Raw genomic sequence first — 16,928 nt, 5'->3', positions numbered from 1 at the left:
TTCTTCTTTGGGATGGCGGCGACGGCAGCCAGTGGGGATGCTTGCGAGGCGGGCGGTTCCCTTTTCGGACCAGTCGGCTTGTTTGTTTTCCTCCGATTCGGCAGACTTGCCCTCGACCCTTGTCGATTCTAGGAAGGAAGGATTGTTGGACCTGACTGGATCCTTCTCATGGCCACGTTTTATCAAGGTAGCCAAACACAAATCAAGCATCTGTCGTTCCTGGTAGCTGAGCAAACTGGGACTGGCATGGTGACACCACTTGTTTGGCCTCTGCAGTCTGCTCCTGTTGCCCAAAAGAAATAAAGGTCCATTTCTGCCTGCCTTCACACCGACTCCCCTTATTTGGTGTTTTTAAATAGTTGGAGATGAATAAATATCATCAAACCTCAGCCTCCCTCCTCACATTTTTTCCATGTTAATAATAGTTGATGTCTGTTGCAAGCTGATTGGTTGTCTACCAGGGCACAACAAACGTGATCTGGTCGCCTGGCAACCACTCAATTGGGTTTTTTTTGTGTACGCGTGTGTTAACAAGACGGTTTTCCCTTCCAAGCTGTGATACATGAAAAAGATTGAGATGGAGGAAGTAAAAAAACAAGTGAAGGTTTTAAATGTTGATATCTTGACAAAAGATTGTTTTCGTTTATATCAGGGCTGTCAAATGATTAAAAATTATAAGCTAATTAATCAGCATTCGCAACTTTGTGTTAAATAGGCCCGTTTTACTGTATTTTATGAACAGAAAGGTAAATGACAGGTCGCATATTTATTTGTATACATGAATAGCTCCTAATGAACAGAAAATTGAAATCAAGCTAAAGGATACACGTCAGGTATTTCATGCTAGTCTCTTTAATAGAACATTTGAATCGCATTTCAACCGTGTTATGAGCCATGGAGGGTTGCGTTCAAATACACCACGTCATTTGAATTCACGTGTTTTGAGTGTAGGTGTATTTTCTGGGATTTCCAAGCATACTTAAAAGAAACAAATTGTATTTCCGCAGCAAGAGTTAGATTCGTGAGTGATACGAATATCCACGTTTGTTTAGACCACACATACACGCATATTACGGACGTCTTTGTGATGTTTGGAGTGTCCATGAACGCACCTCGCGGTAGTCTCGCGACAATGAGGAAGTGTCGTTCCGATCACGGACGGACGAGGCGTGCAAGAGTTGGCGGTTGAGATATGGTGTTGGAATTCAACTGCCGTTGATGCGTTCAGACCAGAATAAAGTTATTCAAGGGCGTCAGACTCTGTGGGGAAGCTGTTGTACCAAACATAACAGAGAGGTGTGGCTTGACATGCTGCGCATGCGTTAATTAGCCTGGGGTTTTAAAGTAATGAATTAAATAAATGAACCACAAAATTGATAGCCCTAACTTCTATACGTGTAGAACAGCACACAAACAGGAAGTGTGTGTGTGTGCTAAAGGGAAGCTGGGGAGGAGGTGGGTCTCTATTCTTGGTGGCTCCTTCCTGTTTGGGGTGTGGCTTCACAGCACTCGGATGTGTGCGCGTGGACCTCCAGTGTTTCGCTGCTGTTAACATCTTGTGTTTACAAATGTACATTTTAAACTAACGCAAGAAGAGACTGTGTGCTTTACGAGTGGCTATTTTTGTTCAAATCTACTTCCGGTGCTGGATTTAATTTGAAAAGGTAGCGCGGAAGTCGGCGCATTTATCACGCAACTTGACGCGGACTGAGGAGGGAGCGGCTCTGGTCGAGCTACGCTAGCACACAAGAGAGAGCAGTGGATGACGGTGAGTTCTCCTTGTCCTCCTTTTCTTCTTGTCTTCTCGGCCTTTGTGGACGTGTCCCTGTAGAGCGGACGTGACTGCCGGGCTCAGGCTGGCAGGCAGGGTTGGGCTGGAGGAAGTGTGGCGAGCGGCAGGCCGAGTCGAACTGGGCCGGTTTGCGGAAGCGAGCCGCGAACACACACACGGTTGGACATTTGTACGGTTGGACAGACATGTCTTCGCCCTGACAGTGATTTTATTGACATGATGGCGGCCTGGATATGTGCTCCTCACAGCGGGGCCTGCAGGGCGAGCTGGCCGACCAGCAGAGCTTCTATGGCGGCCAGAAAGGCAGGAAGTAACTTGTCTGCATACTGTGTGTGTGTGTGCGCGCTCGCGCGTGAGAGAGACCAGGCTGTGTTTAGTCCTGTCACACACGCACGCACACACACATGTACTATTAGTATTACCAGGCCGCACCTACCTGTGTGTGTGTGTGAGAGAGAGAGGCGTTCAGGGTCCAACAAGTTGAAGATGATGGTGCGCTCAGGGACTGTAGGACAAAGCAGCGATGTCAGGAGCAACATTGTCGGCGTTTTAATCTCAAAATGCGTTTATTATCTGACGCCACACACTTTTATCACCATTGTAAACCTCACTGACACTGTGTGTGTGTGTGTGTGTGTGTGTGTGTGTGTGTGTTTGTGTTGTCATGTTGCGTCTTGTTACTGCACACACACACAGAGTCACGGCAGTAGTCGCATTCCACACGCGTGACATCATCACCAGCTGGGTGGCCATGTGACCTGAGTCAGGGAGAGGGAGGGGCATGTTTTACAGGTGTGTTATAGCAGTGGGCGGGGCTTACGCTGATTGACCGCATCCTCTCTCTCTCTCACTGTGTGTGTGTGTGTGTGTGTGTGTGTGCAGACAGCAGGTGAAGATGCGTGAATACAAGCTGGTTGTCCTCGGGTCTGGTGGTGTCGGCAAGTCTGCTCTGGTATGGAACACACACACACACACACACACACACACACATTCTCAAGACCACGTCCTATATATACTGTATATACACTGCTCCAAAAAATTAAAGGAACACTTTAAAGGAACACATCAGATCTAAACTGGGGAAAAATGATGTTGAATATGTTTCCTGATAATAAGTGGGTGATGTATTAGTAACAAAATGATGCCACATCATTTGATAGAAATGAAAATGATCACCCTATAGAGGGGGGAAATCAAAGACACCCCAAAAATGAAAGTGAAAAAATGATGCAGCACACTGGTCCATTTTGCTAAAATGTCATTGTAGCAACTCAAAATGATTCTCAGTAGTTTGTGTGGCCCCCACGTGCTTGTACGCATGCCTGACAACGTGGGGGCATGCTCCTAATGAGACTACGGATGGTGTCCTGGGGGATCTCCTCCCAGATCTGGACCAGGGTTGGGCTGGAGGAAGTGTGGCGAGCGGCAGGCCGAGTCGAACTGGGCCGGTTTGCGGAAGCGAGCCGCGAACACACACACGGTTGGACATTTGTACGGTTGGACAGACCGTACCGATCCTGCTGAGGGTTGAAGGACCTTCCACGGCCCTGTCCAGCTCTCCTGGAGTAACTACCTGTCTCCTGCAATCTCCTCCATGCGTCCAGGTACCGCAGTGATGCCCTGGTCCAGATCTGGGAGGAGATCCCCCAGGACACCATCCGTAGTCTCATTAGGAGCATGCCCCCACGTTGTCAGGCATGCGTACAAGCACGTGGGGGCCACACAAACTACTGAGAATCATTTTGAGATGCTACAATGACATTTTAGCTAAATGGACCAGTGTGCTGCATCATTTTTTCACTTTCATTTTTGGGGTGTCTTTGATTTCCCCCCTCTATAGGGTGATCATTTTCATTTCTATCAAATGATGTGGCATCATTTTGTTACTAATACATCACCCACTTATTATCAAGAAACATATTCAACATCATTTTTCCCCAGTTTAGATCTGATATAGTATATATATATATATATATATATATATATATATATATGTATATGTGTGTGTGTGTGTGTGTGTGTGTGTGTGTGTGTGCAGACGGTGCAGTTTGTCCAGGGTATTTTTGTGGAGAAGTACGACCCCACGATAGAAGATTCCTACAGGAAGGTGAGACAGTGAAGGCATCATCAGCACATTTACAGCTAAGCTAAGCTGGTGTGTGTGTGTGTGTGTGTGTGTGTAGCAAGTGGAGGTGGATGGTCAGCAGTGCATGTTGGAGATCTTGGACACAGCAGGAACAGTAAGAACACACACACACATATGTATGTATAGCCTATGTCCCCATGGCAACGGGAAGTGACGTGCTTGTTGTTGTTTAGGAGCAGTTCACGGCCATGCGTGACCTCTACATGAAGAATGGCCAAGGCTTCGCTCTGGTCTACTCCATTACGGCGCAGTCCACCTTCAACGACCTCCAAGACCTCAGAGAGCAGATCCTCAGGGTCAAGGACACGGATGATGTATACACACACACACACACACACACATGCACGCACACAATGGTGACGCCTGCTGGTTAGGCCTTGCTACTGCAGCCACATATGTTATGCTACTTTATAGTGCGTGTGTGTGTGTGTGTGTGTGTGTGTGTAGGTGCCAATGATCCTGGTGGGCAACAAGTGTGACCTTGAGGTGGAGCGTGTGGTGGCCAAACAGTCGGGGGTGGGTCTCGCTCGCCAGTGGAACTGCTGCGTCTTCTTGGAAACGTCGGCCAAGAGCAAGATCAACGTCAACGAGGCCAGCACACACACACACACACACACACACACACACAATGCATATCTGCTAGCTTTCTATCTCACTCTCTGTGTGTGTGTGTGTGTGTGTGTGTGTGTGTGTGTGTGTGTAGATCTTCTACGACCTGGTGAGACAGATCAACAGGAAGAGTCCACTTCCTGGAAGAACTCGCAAAAAGTCCACTTGTCATCTCCTCTAATACCAGGTGTGTTATTTTGCCGAGGCCTGAGCTCGAGACTTGCAATTCTCTAGCTAGACAGTAGGGGGCAGTGTGTTCCACATGTGACCGTCACCTGTCATGTGTTTGCAGCCCTGCGCTCTCGCCTGACCCAACAACCAATCAGAGGACATCTTCCGACCTGCCCCTCACCCCCTCCCCCTCAAACACATGTCGTCAACGTGGACCGCCTCTGAACTCTGACCCCTTCCTGTTGCCTTGGAAACTTCAAAAGACTGATGATGATGATTATGATGGCGTCTTCTAGATGTTTCTTTTGTCTTTTTCTATCCCGACACCGCCTCCAACATGGCCGACTGATAGATGATGATTGTTATTTCAAGTTTTATTTAGTAGCAGATTCTGGTGTCAGCTCACCGTTTGAAGCTAACTTCATGTAGCTGTGCAGTGTGTTAGCAGTATTATGGACAAGTACTGACAAGTTTTACTAACAGTTTGTGGCGAGCAAAGCTAGCAGTGGCAACATTTCAAAGGTGGCTGGTGTATCCGTGAGCTGGCTAGCTTGGTAGCCATTAGCTAGGACAGAAGAAGCACTTTAAAGTCACAGATGTACAAAATCAAATCAAATCAAAATTAACGTTTTTCGGGTGCCATTACTGCATGTGACCGCCAGGGGGTGCTGTAGTGTAGGCTAACCAGTTAGCGTAACATGGTGGTGGGTGAGCTGACCCCAGATCTGCTAGCGTGACTCGGGGCGTCATTGGCATGGCAGAAGATTGTTGAAGCCACAAAAAGCCTTTTAGTGTCTGTCTGATCTAGCATGTTCATGTGTCACCTCCAGGAGGCGCTGTAGCAGTTTGCATGTCTGTTTTCAGCCGGGGCTAGCTATCGCAGTTAGCATGCTGAGCTAGCTCCCGGAGACCAAGAGCTGTAGTGAGCCCGTGTGGCCACAAGCGGACAGCAAGTTCCCGCTGACTGGTCCTGTCAGAGTAAACAGTCCCGCCCACTAAGCGTCAGTGGACGTCATTTCAACATTGACCTCGCCTCGAGCTACGCCTCCTCGTGCTCAACGATGCTGAAGGAGGCTAGAGTGCAGTTTGCGTTCTTTTACTGCATGTTTGTGTTGTCTGCTGGACTCTAGAACGTTGTACACGGGTTCCTGACAGCAGCGCTGGGGGTGGGGGCTGTCTCGGGGTGGTTGAAGCCAAATGTAAAGTCCAAACTAAAAAGCCTTAAATGAATAAAAGTGGTGCAATTTTGTAACAGCAACATGTGGAGTGTCGAAGTAGTGGAACTAGATAAGAGGATTAAAACAAAACAAAAAAAAACTGTCGCGCCTGGAATCCAGTGCGCATGCGCGTGGCCCAGTCTGCTGCCATGACGACGGCTATCGCTCGTCGTCGAGAAGCTGTCATGTGGACACGATGAAGCCGCTTTAAACACGTAGCAACGACACCTGGTTGCCTAGGTTACCGCCCGCCGAGCGCTTCGCTACTTCCGGCTGGCGGGGGCGGCGAGAGAGCACGTCATGGCGGTAAGCTGTTAAGCTGTTAGCGTTAGCATGGTGGCAGCCCTTGTTCGCAGATGTTGGCGTTTGTGGAAGTTTGCGTCTGTTTGTTCATTTGTGTGTGCTGTTTGTGATGATTCAAGTTTTTAGCCTACCTGAACACACCTGTGCGGTCAGCGTGAGCTCGCGGTGACGTCACATCCGGTTCACGTCACTTCGTAAATGTTCATGAATAAGAGAAAAGAAGGTGTATTATGATAATAATCATAATGGTGTTGTGTGATGAATGCCAAGAGTGAATACCGGAAGAGTTTTGGAAGTGTTTCTCCTCAGAGAAGCATCTCTTTGGACCAACGCCGCTCAGACCTCACAGGTATGTACTCCGTTGGGGGCGGGGCCAATAAGAACTGTGATTCATTCTGATTGCTTTGTCCAATCAGCTCACAGCAGTCGTGATGCAGGGAGGAGACCCAGTTCTTGTGGTCCAGCTCGGTGTAGTGTCCCGGCTGCTGGTCCAGACCCCCACCCGCACCAGAACTCGCCGCACAGGAAGCAGACAGACCACCGCTCAAAACCATTTGATCACATGTCTACGTGTCAAACAAATAATGCGCTTGTCGCATGTCAAAACGTCCCTGTAGTGAGGCCCCGCCCCCCAGAGGCTGACAGCCAATCGCAGGCCAGCATCCCGAATGGACACGGACCTCCAGCAAATGAGGTGAGCTGTCACTGTGATGTCACGTGGTTGTTTGGGCGCATAAACACAGGACGCACGCGCTGCAGGACCAGCACGCTCTGCCCTGGAGGGCGGGGCTGGGGTCAGTGAAGGGTGAAAGGTCAAAGGAAAGGGCGTCTCCTCTGCTGACGGCGCAGCAGGTGAGCTGCAGTACAGCCGTGTGACCACCGGGCGGTGCTGAAGCGAACGTGCGTGTGTATGTGTGTGTGTCAGATGCTCCGCTCGGGCTGCTGGTCGCCCCACCCCTTCGGACAGCGCCCCGTTGCCATGGAGACAGAGTACCGCCGCAGCTACCAGGGTCAGGCGCTGCCTCCCGGCCCCCGCCTACGGAAACATCTGGAACATCAGCTTCCGCTCTTCCACGTACACACACACACGCACACGCACGCAGCAAGATGGCGTCCATTCACATTGTTTTTCCCATCAGATGAGTACGATGAAGAGGGAGGAGTCCATCCACCAGAGGCAGACCACGCCCCCTCCTCACAGAAGACACAGGTGCGCGACGCTCACCCCACTCCCCGCTCGGGCTTTTGGCTGGACGGCTAGCGCTCACGACTGTGTGTGTGTGACAGGAAGCTGACGGAATACGAAGCCAACTTTCGCTCTCCCGTCCACAAGATGGCAAAGGATGGCGGGCCCTCAGACCACACCCCTCAGGTGAGCCTCGTCACCCCGCGGCACTCACACGACTCGATGAGTCAGCGGAAACCAAAGTCAGCATTCGAACCACAGCGCTTCCTTTCCTTGAAACACACACACACACACACGGCATCAGGTGCGTCAAATAATCATCCAAACTCCACTTCCTGTTTGAGTTGCAATGCAGGTCATGTGGGGTCTCTGTGTGTGTGTGTGTGTGTGGGGGGGGGGGGCCTTTTACCAGAACTCTACTGAGCCACCAAAGCGGCTCCGTCACTTCTCAGAACCGCCATGTGGGTCACATCCTGCCAAATGTGTGTCAAGGTGGCGGCGCTGAGGCGGCAGGCCTCGTGGTACCGCCGCCGGGCCTGGGGTACCCACTTCTCCCGGGAGCACCTGAGCCAGCTGCTGTCCGAGCACAACTCCCTGTGGGAGCCCGCCGACTCCATTGAGGGCTCCCCCGGCCCGGGCTCCCACCCTGCTTCGGAGCGCCACGCCAGTCCCGGTGTGGAGGCGCTGGACCTCGGCAGGTGGGCCGGAACCTTCGCCGCCTTCTCGGCCAGCCCACCCGGACTCACTTTGTCTTCCTCTTCAGCCGCTCCAGCTTGTCCAGCGCCGCCTCGTCCGGCCCCGCCCACAGAGGGGCGGAAGACGACGACGACGACATGGATGAGTACGTTTGCAGTCAGTTAGGCTCCGCCCCCGTGTGATGTCATCAGCTTGTGTGTGTGTGTGTGAAGGGAGGAAGGACGTTTGCCGACTCCAAAGATGAAGATGCAGCGGACTCACCATGACGTGACCACACCTGCCACAGGTAACACACATGCACACGCACACGCACACCTGGTCTGATGTCACAGCTGCACGTGTCCACCAGGGGGCGCCATCCTGGTGGGAAGGCCACCTGGGGAAGAAGGTTGCACGCAGGGGAGCGCACGTACGCATGCGACGCCTCGGAGGTGCGGCGCCACCCTTTCCGTGGCGACACCTAGAGAGACGTGGCCCGACAACCCCTCCCCTCTCCAGAAGTCCAAGCCAATCAGGTCCAGACTGAGCCCCCCGCCGCCGCCGCAGCACTGCCTGCGAGGCCGCCTGAGACACGCCGAGTTCCAGCACAACGGTGAGCCCCGCCGCCGCTCACTCACACTCTCATGACGCTAACCCGCTCCCTCCGCTCAGGTGAGCTGGGCCTCAGGTTCCGGGGGCATTCCGGCTCGGCTCCACCCCTGCACCGCCTGGACGACGCCGCGTCGGCCGTTCTGGAGCGTGCTCGGAGGAGACGGGAGGACTTCTGGGGGAAGAGTTGAGACGTCGTCGTGGGAACTGCCCAATAAAACTGGCAGATTCTGACGATCCGTTTGTCCTTGATTGTTTGTCTTTGCGACGACAGCCGGTGGGTAGAAAAGGCCACGAGATGACATCACTTCCTCTTCCTCCTCGTCCGTCAGCCCGAGCAAACATTTCACATCATCGCTTCCTGATCAGGCACCTCAGAAATAAAAGTTTTATGTGGCGTGAGCACACAATACGTCGCGCCGTGTCAAGATGTCACATGATGGAAATAAACATTGGATGTGCAAACATCCCTACCACGCACACATGCTGGGAAACAGGAAGTGATGTCATTGCTCCAATTAAATTAATGACAAACATTACATTTGTCGTCACACTTTGACTGACGCTTCATTTCCTCGCAGTGACAGTAAACACACCGCCGCTGACCTGTGTGTGTGTGTGTGTGTGTGTGTGTGTGTGTGTTTGGGGTTTTTGGTTGTCCTATATTTGCGTGGGGGGGCGGAGGTTTAGCGCCTATAAAGACGAGGAGCACCGCCGCGTCCTCACATCAGCTCACAGCAGCGCTCTTCACTTCCTCGTCCACGTTCCAAAAGTTTTTGGGGATCTTTTATTTTTTTTTGCCGCCATGAAGCTCGCCGCCGCGCTCATCTCCTTCCGCCATCTTGCCACCGCCGTCCTCCTGCTGCTTATTGGCCAGGCCCGGCTGGCGGAGGCGGGGCCTGTCCACCGGCTGCACGACGATCCGCTGAGGAGCCAGCACACGTACCAAGCTGTACAGGAAGTGTCCAAACACGTGAGTCGCTGCAGGTTGAACCTTCATCCTTCACGCTCGTCCTTGACCTGGCCTTGATGTGTCCTCGACGTGTCCACGCAGGCTCAGAGATCGGAGACGCTGGACGAGTCCAGCATCCGGCTGCTGCCTGATGTCAGCGGCGTGCAGGTGACAAACTCTCCTCACATTTTGTCCTCCAACCTTTGACCTCTGACTCCGCCTCCCTCCCCTCGTAGGACAAAATGTTGATCTGCTGCCTCCACGCCAACATCCTGGACTTCTACCTGCACAACATCTTCAATCACCCTGACAACCAGCATCACAAACTCCACCAGCTGCACGACGACCTGAGCCGCGTCGGCGAGGACCTGAAGGCCCACGGCTGCGTGAGTAAGCACGCTGGGCGCCGCCGCCACGTGCATGCACCGCACGACCTGACTTTTTCTTTGTGCTCGCCTTGTCTTTCCAGAACGTCGTACACTACCACAACCATCAGCACGCCGTGGCCTTCAAAAGCAAGCTGGCCAAGGTAAGCTTTGCCCTTCACAATAAAAGTTGATGGTGAGCGTAGACGCCAACGTGTGTGCGTGTGTGTGTGTGTGTCAGATGGACCATGGGCGTGGCATCAACAAAGCCCTGGGAGAGTTGGACATACTCTTCACGTGCCTGCATGACAACTGTATGAGCGGCGCACACTGACTGACACGAACAACTTCTCCACGTTTTATTTATTCACGCTTTATTTAATTTTATTTAATTTTATTTTTTTTTATTATTTTTTTTATTTATTTATTCATGAGGCCTGTTACCATGGAGACCAACATGTTACTCTCCAATAAACTTTGCTTCTTTCAACAACAAAAGAGCGGCTGTCTCTGCACCGTGAGCGCCGTGCACTCACTTCCTGACTGTCCCAAATCCTCTACTCTCACTCTGCAGGGGTCATCCCCAACCAGGGCTGCGCGTACCCCAAGTGGTGCGTGAGCAAATTGCAGGGGGTACGTGGAAACATTCCATTTCCAAGATGAGTCAGTCATTTCATATGAAGCTAGACCTTAAAATGGAACAACTAGTTTCCCCAGGGAGACAATAACCTGTGGCACAGCTACGCCAAAGTCATAATAGTTGCCTTCCATTCTACTTCTAAGAATTATCAGCACGTGCGAGTGAGGGGGTACTTATGACAAAGTGCAAGACAAAAAAGGGTGTCCTCTTTCCCTCCCCTTCCGCTACGTAACCAAGATGGTGACTATTTAGTGTGGCAAGTGTCTATCGCTGTGCACTCACCATTTTTAGTGTTTTGAGTACTGCATTTTGCCCTCAAAAAGTGTCATTGTGCACACACAAATGTGCCCTGTCAGTTCGCAAGTGTGCACTTGTGCACTAGTGTGCACTTATCCACTCAAAGACTAAGTTTGAGCATGCAAGTGTACACTTATGCACTCAAAGACTAAGTGTAAGCATGCAAGTGTACACTTATGCACTCAAAGACAAAGTGCAAGCACACAAGTGTGCACTTATGCACTCAAAGACTAAGTGTAAGCATGCAAGTGTACACTTATGCACTCAAAGACTAAGTGTAAGCATGCATGTGTACACTTATGCACTCAAAGACAAAGTGCAAGCACACAAGTGTGCACTTATGCACTCAAAGACGGAGTGTAAGTATGCAAGTGTGCACTTATCCACTCAAAGACTAAGTTTAAGCATGCAAGTGTACACTTATGCACTCAAAGACAAAGTGCAGGCACGCAAGTGTGCACTTATGCACTCAAAGACTAAGTGGAAGCATGCAAGTGTACACTTATGCACTCAAAGACAAAGTGCAAGCACACAAGTGTGCAATTATGCACTCAAAGACTAAGTGTAAGCATGCAAGTGTACACTTATGCACTCAAAGACTAAGTTTAAGTGTGCAAGTGCACACTTATGCACTCAAAGACTAAGTGGAAGCACGCAGGCGTACACTTATGCACTCACAGACGTAGTGTAAGTACGCAAGTGCACTAAGAGAAACAGGAAGTGTGTTTCTTAAAGGGCCAGTAGAGGTTGAATAGGACAGAGCCAGATATGTGATATAGGCAGATGAGTGGATGACTTGACAGCACACACGTGCACACACACACACACACACACACACACACGTGTGCGACACACACCAAACTCCTGTAATGTTTTTGTGTCGCTGTGGTAACGCTGACCTGACGTGAGCCCCTCCCCTACCTGTGTGATGTCATCACAGGGGGTTTCCCACACCAGGAAGTGCATGCGTGCGTGTGTGCGTAGTCTTTGTGTGACAGGGATCAGATCACATGATCGGGTCATGGCGTCACGCTGACTCAGTGACTTTGACAAAAGCTGCCGTTTGGTGTGTACGCGACATGACATCATCATCACCATCGGCAGGGCGACAGCGTGACTCACAGGAGGAAATGTTTGGCGCTTATAAAGCACAGGAGGAGGAGGAGGACGAGGAAGAGGACAGACAGTTCGGCATGTTTCTGCTCTTCATCAGGACCTCTCCTCTTCCTCTCCTCCTCCTCGTCCTCCCCCTGGCCCGCTGCGTCGCCGCGATGACGGGACCCCGGAGGCTGACGTGCGGACAGGAGGTAGCGCATGTTCTCGTCCGAAACCTGTGGACGCAAAGTCAACTCCTCATCCAGAGACTTCCTGTGAGACATTCTTCATCTTGTCAGTGATTGATTGGCAGATTGACTGATTGATTGGCTGATTGACGTGCAGGAAGAAAAGAGGCAGTCCAAACGTTGGCGGCTGCTCCCCAACTTCTGCACCGGCTGTCCTGAGGTCAGTAGACGTCAACTTCCTGTTGATGGCATCACATGATGCGAGATATGATAGGCCATAAAGGTGTTGGGGCCTCCTCAGCGCGCCATTGGCTGGCTGGAAGTGAGGCAGATGATTGACATCTACCAGCGTCGAGTCTTCGACAACGAGCTCGTCGTTGAGCTCCTCCCCCTGCACTACCGTGACCTTCTGCACCGACTGCAACGCACACTGCAGGGCTGTGTGAGTTCATGCGCACGGGCACGCGCACGCAGTGCACGTGTGACTGAGTGAAGGTTGTGTACAGGTTCCTTCCAGCCCTCCTTCAAAGTGGATGACAACCATCAACAACGTGGACAAACAGCTTCAAAGGGTCGGTAGAGAGTTAGCCTTTGATGCCAATGCAAACACCACTGGCGCTTACGCTCACGCTCACGCTCATGCACCTAACACTTGTGTGCAGAGGAAGAGGAGGGAAGAAGGCGTGATGAAGGCCGTCACAGAGTTCACCTTCATCCTCACGTGGATGAACGAGCTCATGCACCGGGTCCGCCCATCATCATCACCTTCGTCATCGTCACCGAGGACCTCAACGCCGGCTTTTTAGGAACTTTTATTCCAGACACTTTTTTTTACTCCTGCTGTTGCTGACTCATTAAAGTGTGACAAACAACCCCCTCTGCTGGCCATTGCCTACAATTACACGCACTCCACATCCTTCACGAAAGCTAGCATGTCCCGCACGAGCACACCTCTCAAAACTCCCGGATTTTACACTTCATTCCCGAAAATTTCACCTGTTTTAACTTACATAAAAAACCCATTTCCGGTACTGCAGGTGACAATGGTGATGGTGATGAGTATGTAAGCACGTAAGTCTTCACTTATGTACTCAAAGGCTAAGTGTAGTAGTAGTAGTAGTAGTAGTACTTTATTAATCCCACAGCAGGGAAATTCACCTTACAGCAGCAAGCAAGATACGCAAGTAAAGAATACATAGTGACTACAACATGGTTCAGGTGGTGCAGGTGTTGTAGAGCCTGACAGCGGTCGGTATGAAGGACCTGCGGAACCTCTCCTTCTTACACCGTGGGTGTAACAGTCTGCTGCTGAAGGAGCTGCCCAGGGAACCCACAGTGTCATGTAGCGGGTGAGAGGTGTTGTCCATGATGGATGTCAGCTTAGCCAACATCCTTCTCTCCCCCACTTCCTCCACGGAGTCCAGAGGACCGTCCAGGACAGAGCTCGCTCTCCTGATCAGCCTATTGATCCTGCTCCTGTCCCTGTCCGTGCTGCCCCCTCTCCAGCAGCCCACAGCATAGAAGATGGCTGAGGCCACCACAGAGTCATAAAAGGTCCGTAAAAGAGTCCTGCACACACCAAAGGACCTCAGTCTCCTCAGCAGGTGGAGGCGACTCTGGCCCTTCTTGTAGAGGGCGTGGGTGTTGACGGACCAGTCCAGTTTGTTGGTAAGGTGAACACCCAGGAATTTGTAGCTGTCTACCAACTCTATGTCTGCTCCCTGGATGTTCACCGGTGTAAAGTGAGATGTTTTCCTCTGGAAGTTAATGATCATCTCCTTTGTCTTGCTGGTGTTGAGTTGCAGCTGGTTAAGCTCACTCCAGCTGACAAAGTCCCTGATGACCGTCCTGTATTCCAGATCATTCCCCTCTGAAACACAACCAACGATGGTAAGTACCCAAGTGTGCAATTGTGAACTCAAAACACTGAATGTGACTATGCAAGTGTGCGCTTGTGCACTAAAAAGACTGAAGGTAAGTAAGCAAGTGTGCACTTTTGCACTCAAAAGACTGAATCTAAGTAAGCAAGTGTGTGCTTGTGTACTCAAAGACTAAGTGTAAGTATGCAAATCTGCACTTATGCACTAAAAAGACTGAATCTAAGTACGCAAGTGTGCACTTTTGCACTCAAAAGACTGAATCTAAGTACGCAAGTGTGCACTTTTGCACTCAAAACACTGAATGTGAGCATGCAAGTGTGCGCTTATGCACTGAAAAAACTGAATGTAAGTGTGCACTTGTGCACTCTAAGAGTATGTTAGCACGCAAGTGTGCACCTTTACACTCAAAAAATAGAATGTAAGTATGCAAGTATGCACTTATGCACTGAAAGATTAAGTGCAAGTACGCGAGTGTGCAGTCAAGCACTCAAAAGAGTAAGTAAGTACGCGATTCTGCATTCATGCACTCAGAAGACTGAATGTAAGTACGCAAGTGTGCACTGAAAGATTAAGTATAAGGAAGTAAGTTCACAAGCAGGAAGTGTATTGGCAGTGAGGAGGCTTCTTAAAGGGCCAGTGCACGTAGCTATATCGGATGTAGGCGGAAGACCTCCACCAAGGCCCAACTGGTCTAAATCTAGGAACTATTCGATAGTTTGCGTGTTATTTAGTGATAAACGAAGGGGCGTGATGACAAGTGATATGTATAATCATTCGGAAATAGTTTTTGTGGAGTTGGAATACAAACATGAGGCCTTGGCGGAGGTAACCGGTCACGGTCATGGGGCGCTGCGGCGCGTGAAACGAGCAAAGTGCAAAAAGAGCAGCGCGACAGGAAAGAACGGGCAGCGGAAGGTGACGATTTGGGCCAAGTGGAAGAAAGACGGCCACCTTTTCACTCTGAGTGGAAAGTAAGCTGGCATGAAAGTAGAGCACTCGTCCACGCTGTGGCCACTTGAGCCGCGTGTAACGTGTAGCGTGTAGCATGTATGGACGCTAGCAGCTTAGTGCAGCAGAGCTAGCCCAGTGTGTGTCCCCGGGTGTGTTTCCCCTTTTGGGTTGGGGTATCTGAGTCACCTTTGAGCCTCACACACACTTCTACGAAATCTGAGGCGACTTGTAACAAACCACAGTGACCAGGGAGTGTCCTCGCCAAGGTGGAGGTGAGAGGAAACGGCAGCCGGGAGTGTGTGTGTGTGTGTGTGTGTGTGTGTGTGCGTGTGTGTGTGTGCGTGCACGCGCTGAGCAGAAGAAGACGATGGTTGATCATACTGCGAGGCCACAGACCACAAAATGCCGAAGAAGACGAGGCGCGTATAAAAAGCTGAGCAGCAGCAGCAGCAGAGAGTTGAGCTGACCTGAAAAGACAAACGCTCGTCTCCTCTCCGAACCTTCTCATATCGCCCGCCATGTCTGCACGCCGTCTGTGTCTGCTCGTCCTGGTGGGAACGCTGGCGGCGTCTGCCGATTACTCGGGACCGCATCCCGACATCCGGCAAACACTGGAGTCCATCTCGGATGTGCTGGTGAGTGGACGGCGTGCCTCAGGGCCTCTTCTCGGAGCCTCCTGACTTTTGGTTTACGGCGTGTTGTGTTGCCCGCGGTCTATCACGGCCCATCTCGTTCCAATGTTGTGTTCCAGGAGCTGAGGAAACCGGACGTCAGCGGCGTTCAACCTTTCAAAGGCGTCATCAGGAGCATCAGCGCCTGCCAGGTACGCCAGGTCACATGACTGAGTCTCAAACATGAAATGCTCAAATGTACGTCAAACAGCAAGTATGAAACACAGCAGTCCTCGTGTGGAAAGTGCTTGGAAGAGCTGAAGGTGCTGAAGGTGGTGTCGTGTGCCCCCCCACCCAGAGCCTGGAGGCGTTCCAGGTGTTGAACGCCACGCTGTCGGTGTACGTGCGCATCTTCCACAGCATCCTGAGGCGCACCTCCTCCCTGCTGGACGTGGCGCCCCCCCCCAAGCGGGCCCAGCTGGAGCAGAACCTCATCAAGCTGCAGCACAAGACCAAGCAGCTCCGTGAGCACCTGCAGCGCCGCGCCGCACGCTGCGCTCACGACACCCTCGACACGCTGGCGGCCATCAAGGTCAGCCCCGGGGGGCAGACGTCACGGGGGGTCGGCCTCATCAGGCTAGAGTTCAGCGCCACAAGCTAGCACTAGCTAGTGAAAGTAACTAGCTGGTTACACAATGACAGCTATTGTGTGTGTGTGTGTGCGTGTGCGTGTGCGTGTGCGTGTGCGTGCGCTCCTGCAGATGGATGACATCATGGTCCAAAAGGGGGCGCTGGCCCAGTTCCTGGAGGTCTACCGGATGGCTTTCCTGATTGGCTCACGCAATCTAGTCCTGCCTAGTGAGGTCACACCCCCGCTGTGATTGATTCTTTCCTCCTTGAGTTTTTTATTTTGCTATTTAAGTTGGTTGCTTTTTATTTATTTTTGTTGGGCCGTCATTGAAATATGAAACATGTCATGTGCTTATTTATCTGCTGCCATTCCCAATAAAAAGGTTGGTTGATGATTCACTTCTTATTATTCAGTCATCGCTTTCCTTCCCTCCCTTCCACAGGTTACTACTGTACGAGTAGCAGTACTTCATCATGGACTACATACCACAGTAATACCACAGTCATGGACTACATACCACAGTAATACCACAGTCATGGACTACATACCACAGTAATACCACAGTCATGGACTACATACCACAGTAATACCACAGTCATGGACTACATAC

General features: G+C 51.2%; 3 protein-coding genes across 5 annotated transcripts; all 3 read left to right on the top strand.

Moving 5' to 3' along the window:
* Nucleotides 1-1,478: 1,478 nt before the first annotated feature.
* LOC129177262 (ras-related protein Rap-1b-like) lies at nt 1,479-5,959 on the top strand. Of its 2 annotated transcripts, XM_054768182.1 has the most exons (9): nt 1,479-1,768; nt 2,489-2,584; nt 2,675-2,744; nt 3,831-3,899; nt 3,976-4,032; nt 4,112-4,252; nt 4,386-4,529; nt 4,642-4,734; nt 4,840-5,959. In XM_054768182.1, the coding sequence occupies exons 2-8, from the start codon at nt 2,574-2,576 to the stop codon at nt 4,726-4,728; spliced, it is 579 nt and encodes a 192-aa protein (XP_054624157.1). In that variant the 5' UTR covers nt 1,479-1,768; nt 2,489-2,573; the 3' UTR covers nt 4,729-4,734; nt 4,840-5,959. The 2 variants fall into 2 exon arrangements, with proteins under 2 accessions (XP_054624157.1, XP_054624159.1); XM_054768184.1 differs by lacking the exon at nt 2,489-2,584 and having other exon boundaries at nt 4,840-5,948.
* Nucleotides 5,960-6,160: 201 nt separating this feature from the next.
* Nucleotides 6,161-9,479, top strand: mdm1 (Mdm1 nuclear protein). 2 transcript variants are annotated; one of them, XR_008569603.1, is made up of 12 exons: nt 6,161-6,587; nt 6,655-6,932; nt 6,998-7,090; nt 7,164-7,313; nt 7,378-7,448; nt 7,526-7,610; nt 7,917-8,122; nt 8,188-8,265; nt 8,333-8,406; nt 8,470-8,712; nt 8,772-8,985; nt 9,290-9,479. XR_008569603.1 is itself a non-coding variant. In XM_054768181.1 (11 exons), exons 1-11 carry the CDS (start codon nt 6,497-6,499, stop codon nt 8,897-8,899), a joined length of 1,497 nt encoding a protein of 498 aa, XP_054624156.1. In that variant the 5' UTR covers nt 6,161-6,496; the 3' UTR covers nt 8,900-9,472. The 2 variants fall into 2 exon arrangements, 1 of the variants encoding a protein (XP_054624156.1); XM_054768181.1 differs by having other exon boundaries at nt 8,772-9,472.
* Nucleotides 9,480-12,041: 2,562 nt separating this feature from the next.
* On the top strand, nt 12,042-16,679 carry LOC129177075 (uncharacterized). Its single transcript, XM_054767812.1, has 9 exons — nt 12,042-12,332; nt 12,403-12,465; nt 12,547-12,735; nt 12,908-12,991; nt 14,213-14,219; nt 15,539-15,711; nt 15,828-15,899; nt 16,046-16,279; nt 16,449-16,679. The coding sequence occupies exons 1-9, from the start codon at nt 12,042-12,044 to the stop codon at nt 16,566-16,568; spliced, it is 1,233 nt and encodes a 410-aa protein (XP_054623787.1). The 3' UTR covers nt 16,569-16,679.
* Nucleotides 16,680-16,928: the final 249 nt, after the last annotated feature.

The sequence above is a fragment of the Dunckerocampus dactyliophorus genome, chromosome 2, assembly GCF_027744805.1.
Source record: "Dunckerocampus dactyliophorus isolate RoL2022-P2 chromosome 2, RoL_Ddac_1.1, whole genome shotgun sequence".
Taxonomy (NCBI): Eukaryota; Metazoa; Chordata; class Actinopteri; order Syngnathiformes; family Syngnathidae; genus Dunckerocampus; species Dunckerocampus dactyliophorus.
Note: the sequence above shows the minus strand (reverse complement) of the source record. Positions and strands in the feature narration are given on the sequence as shown.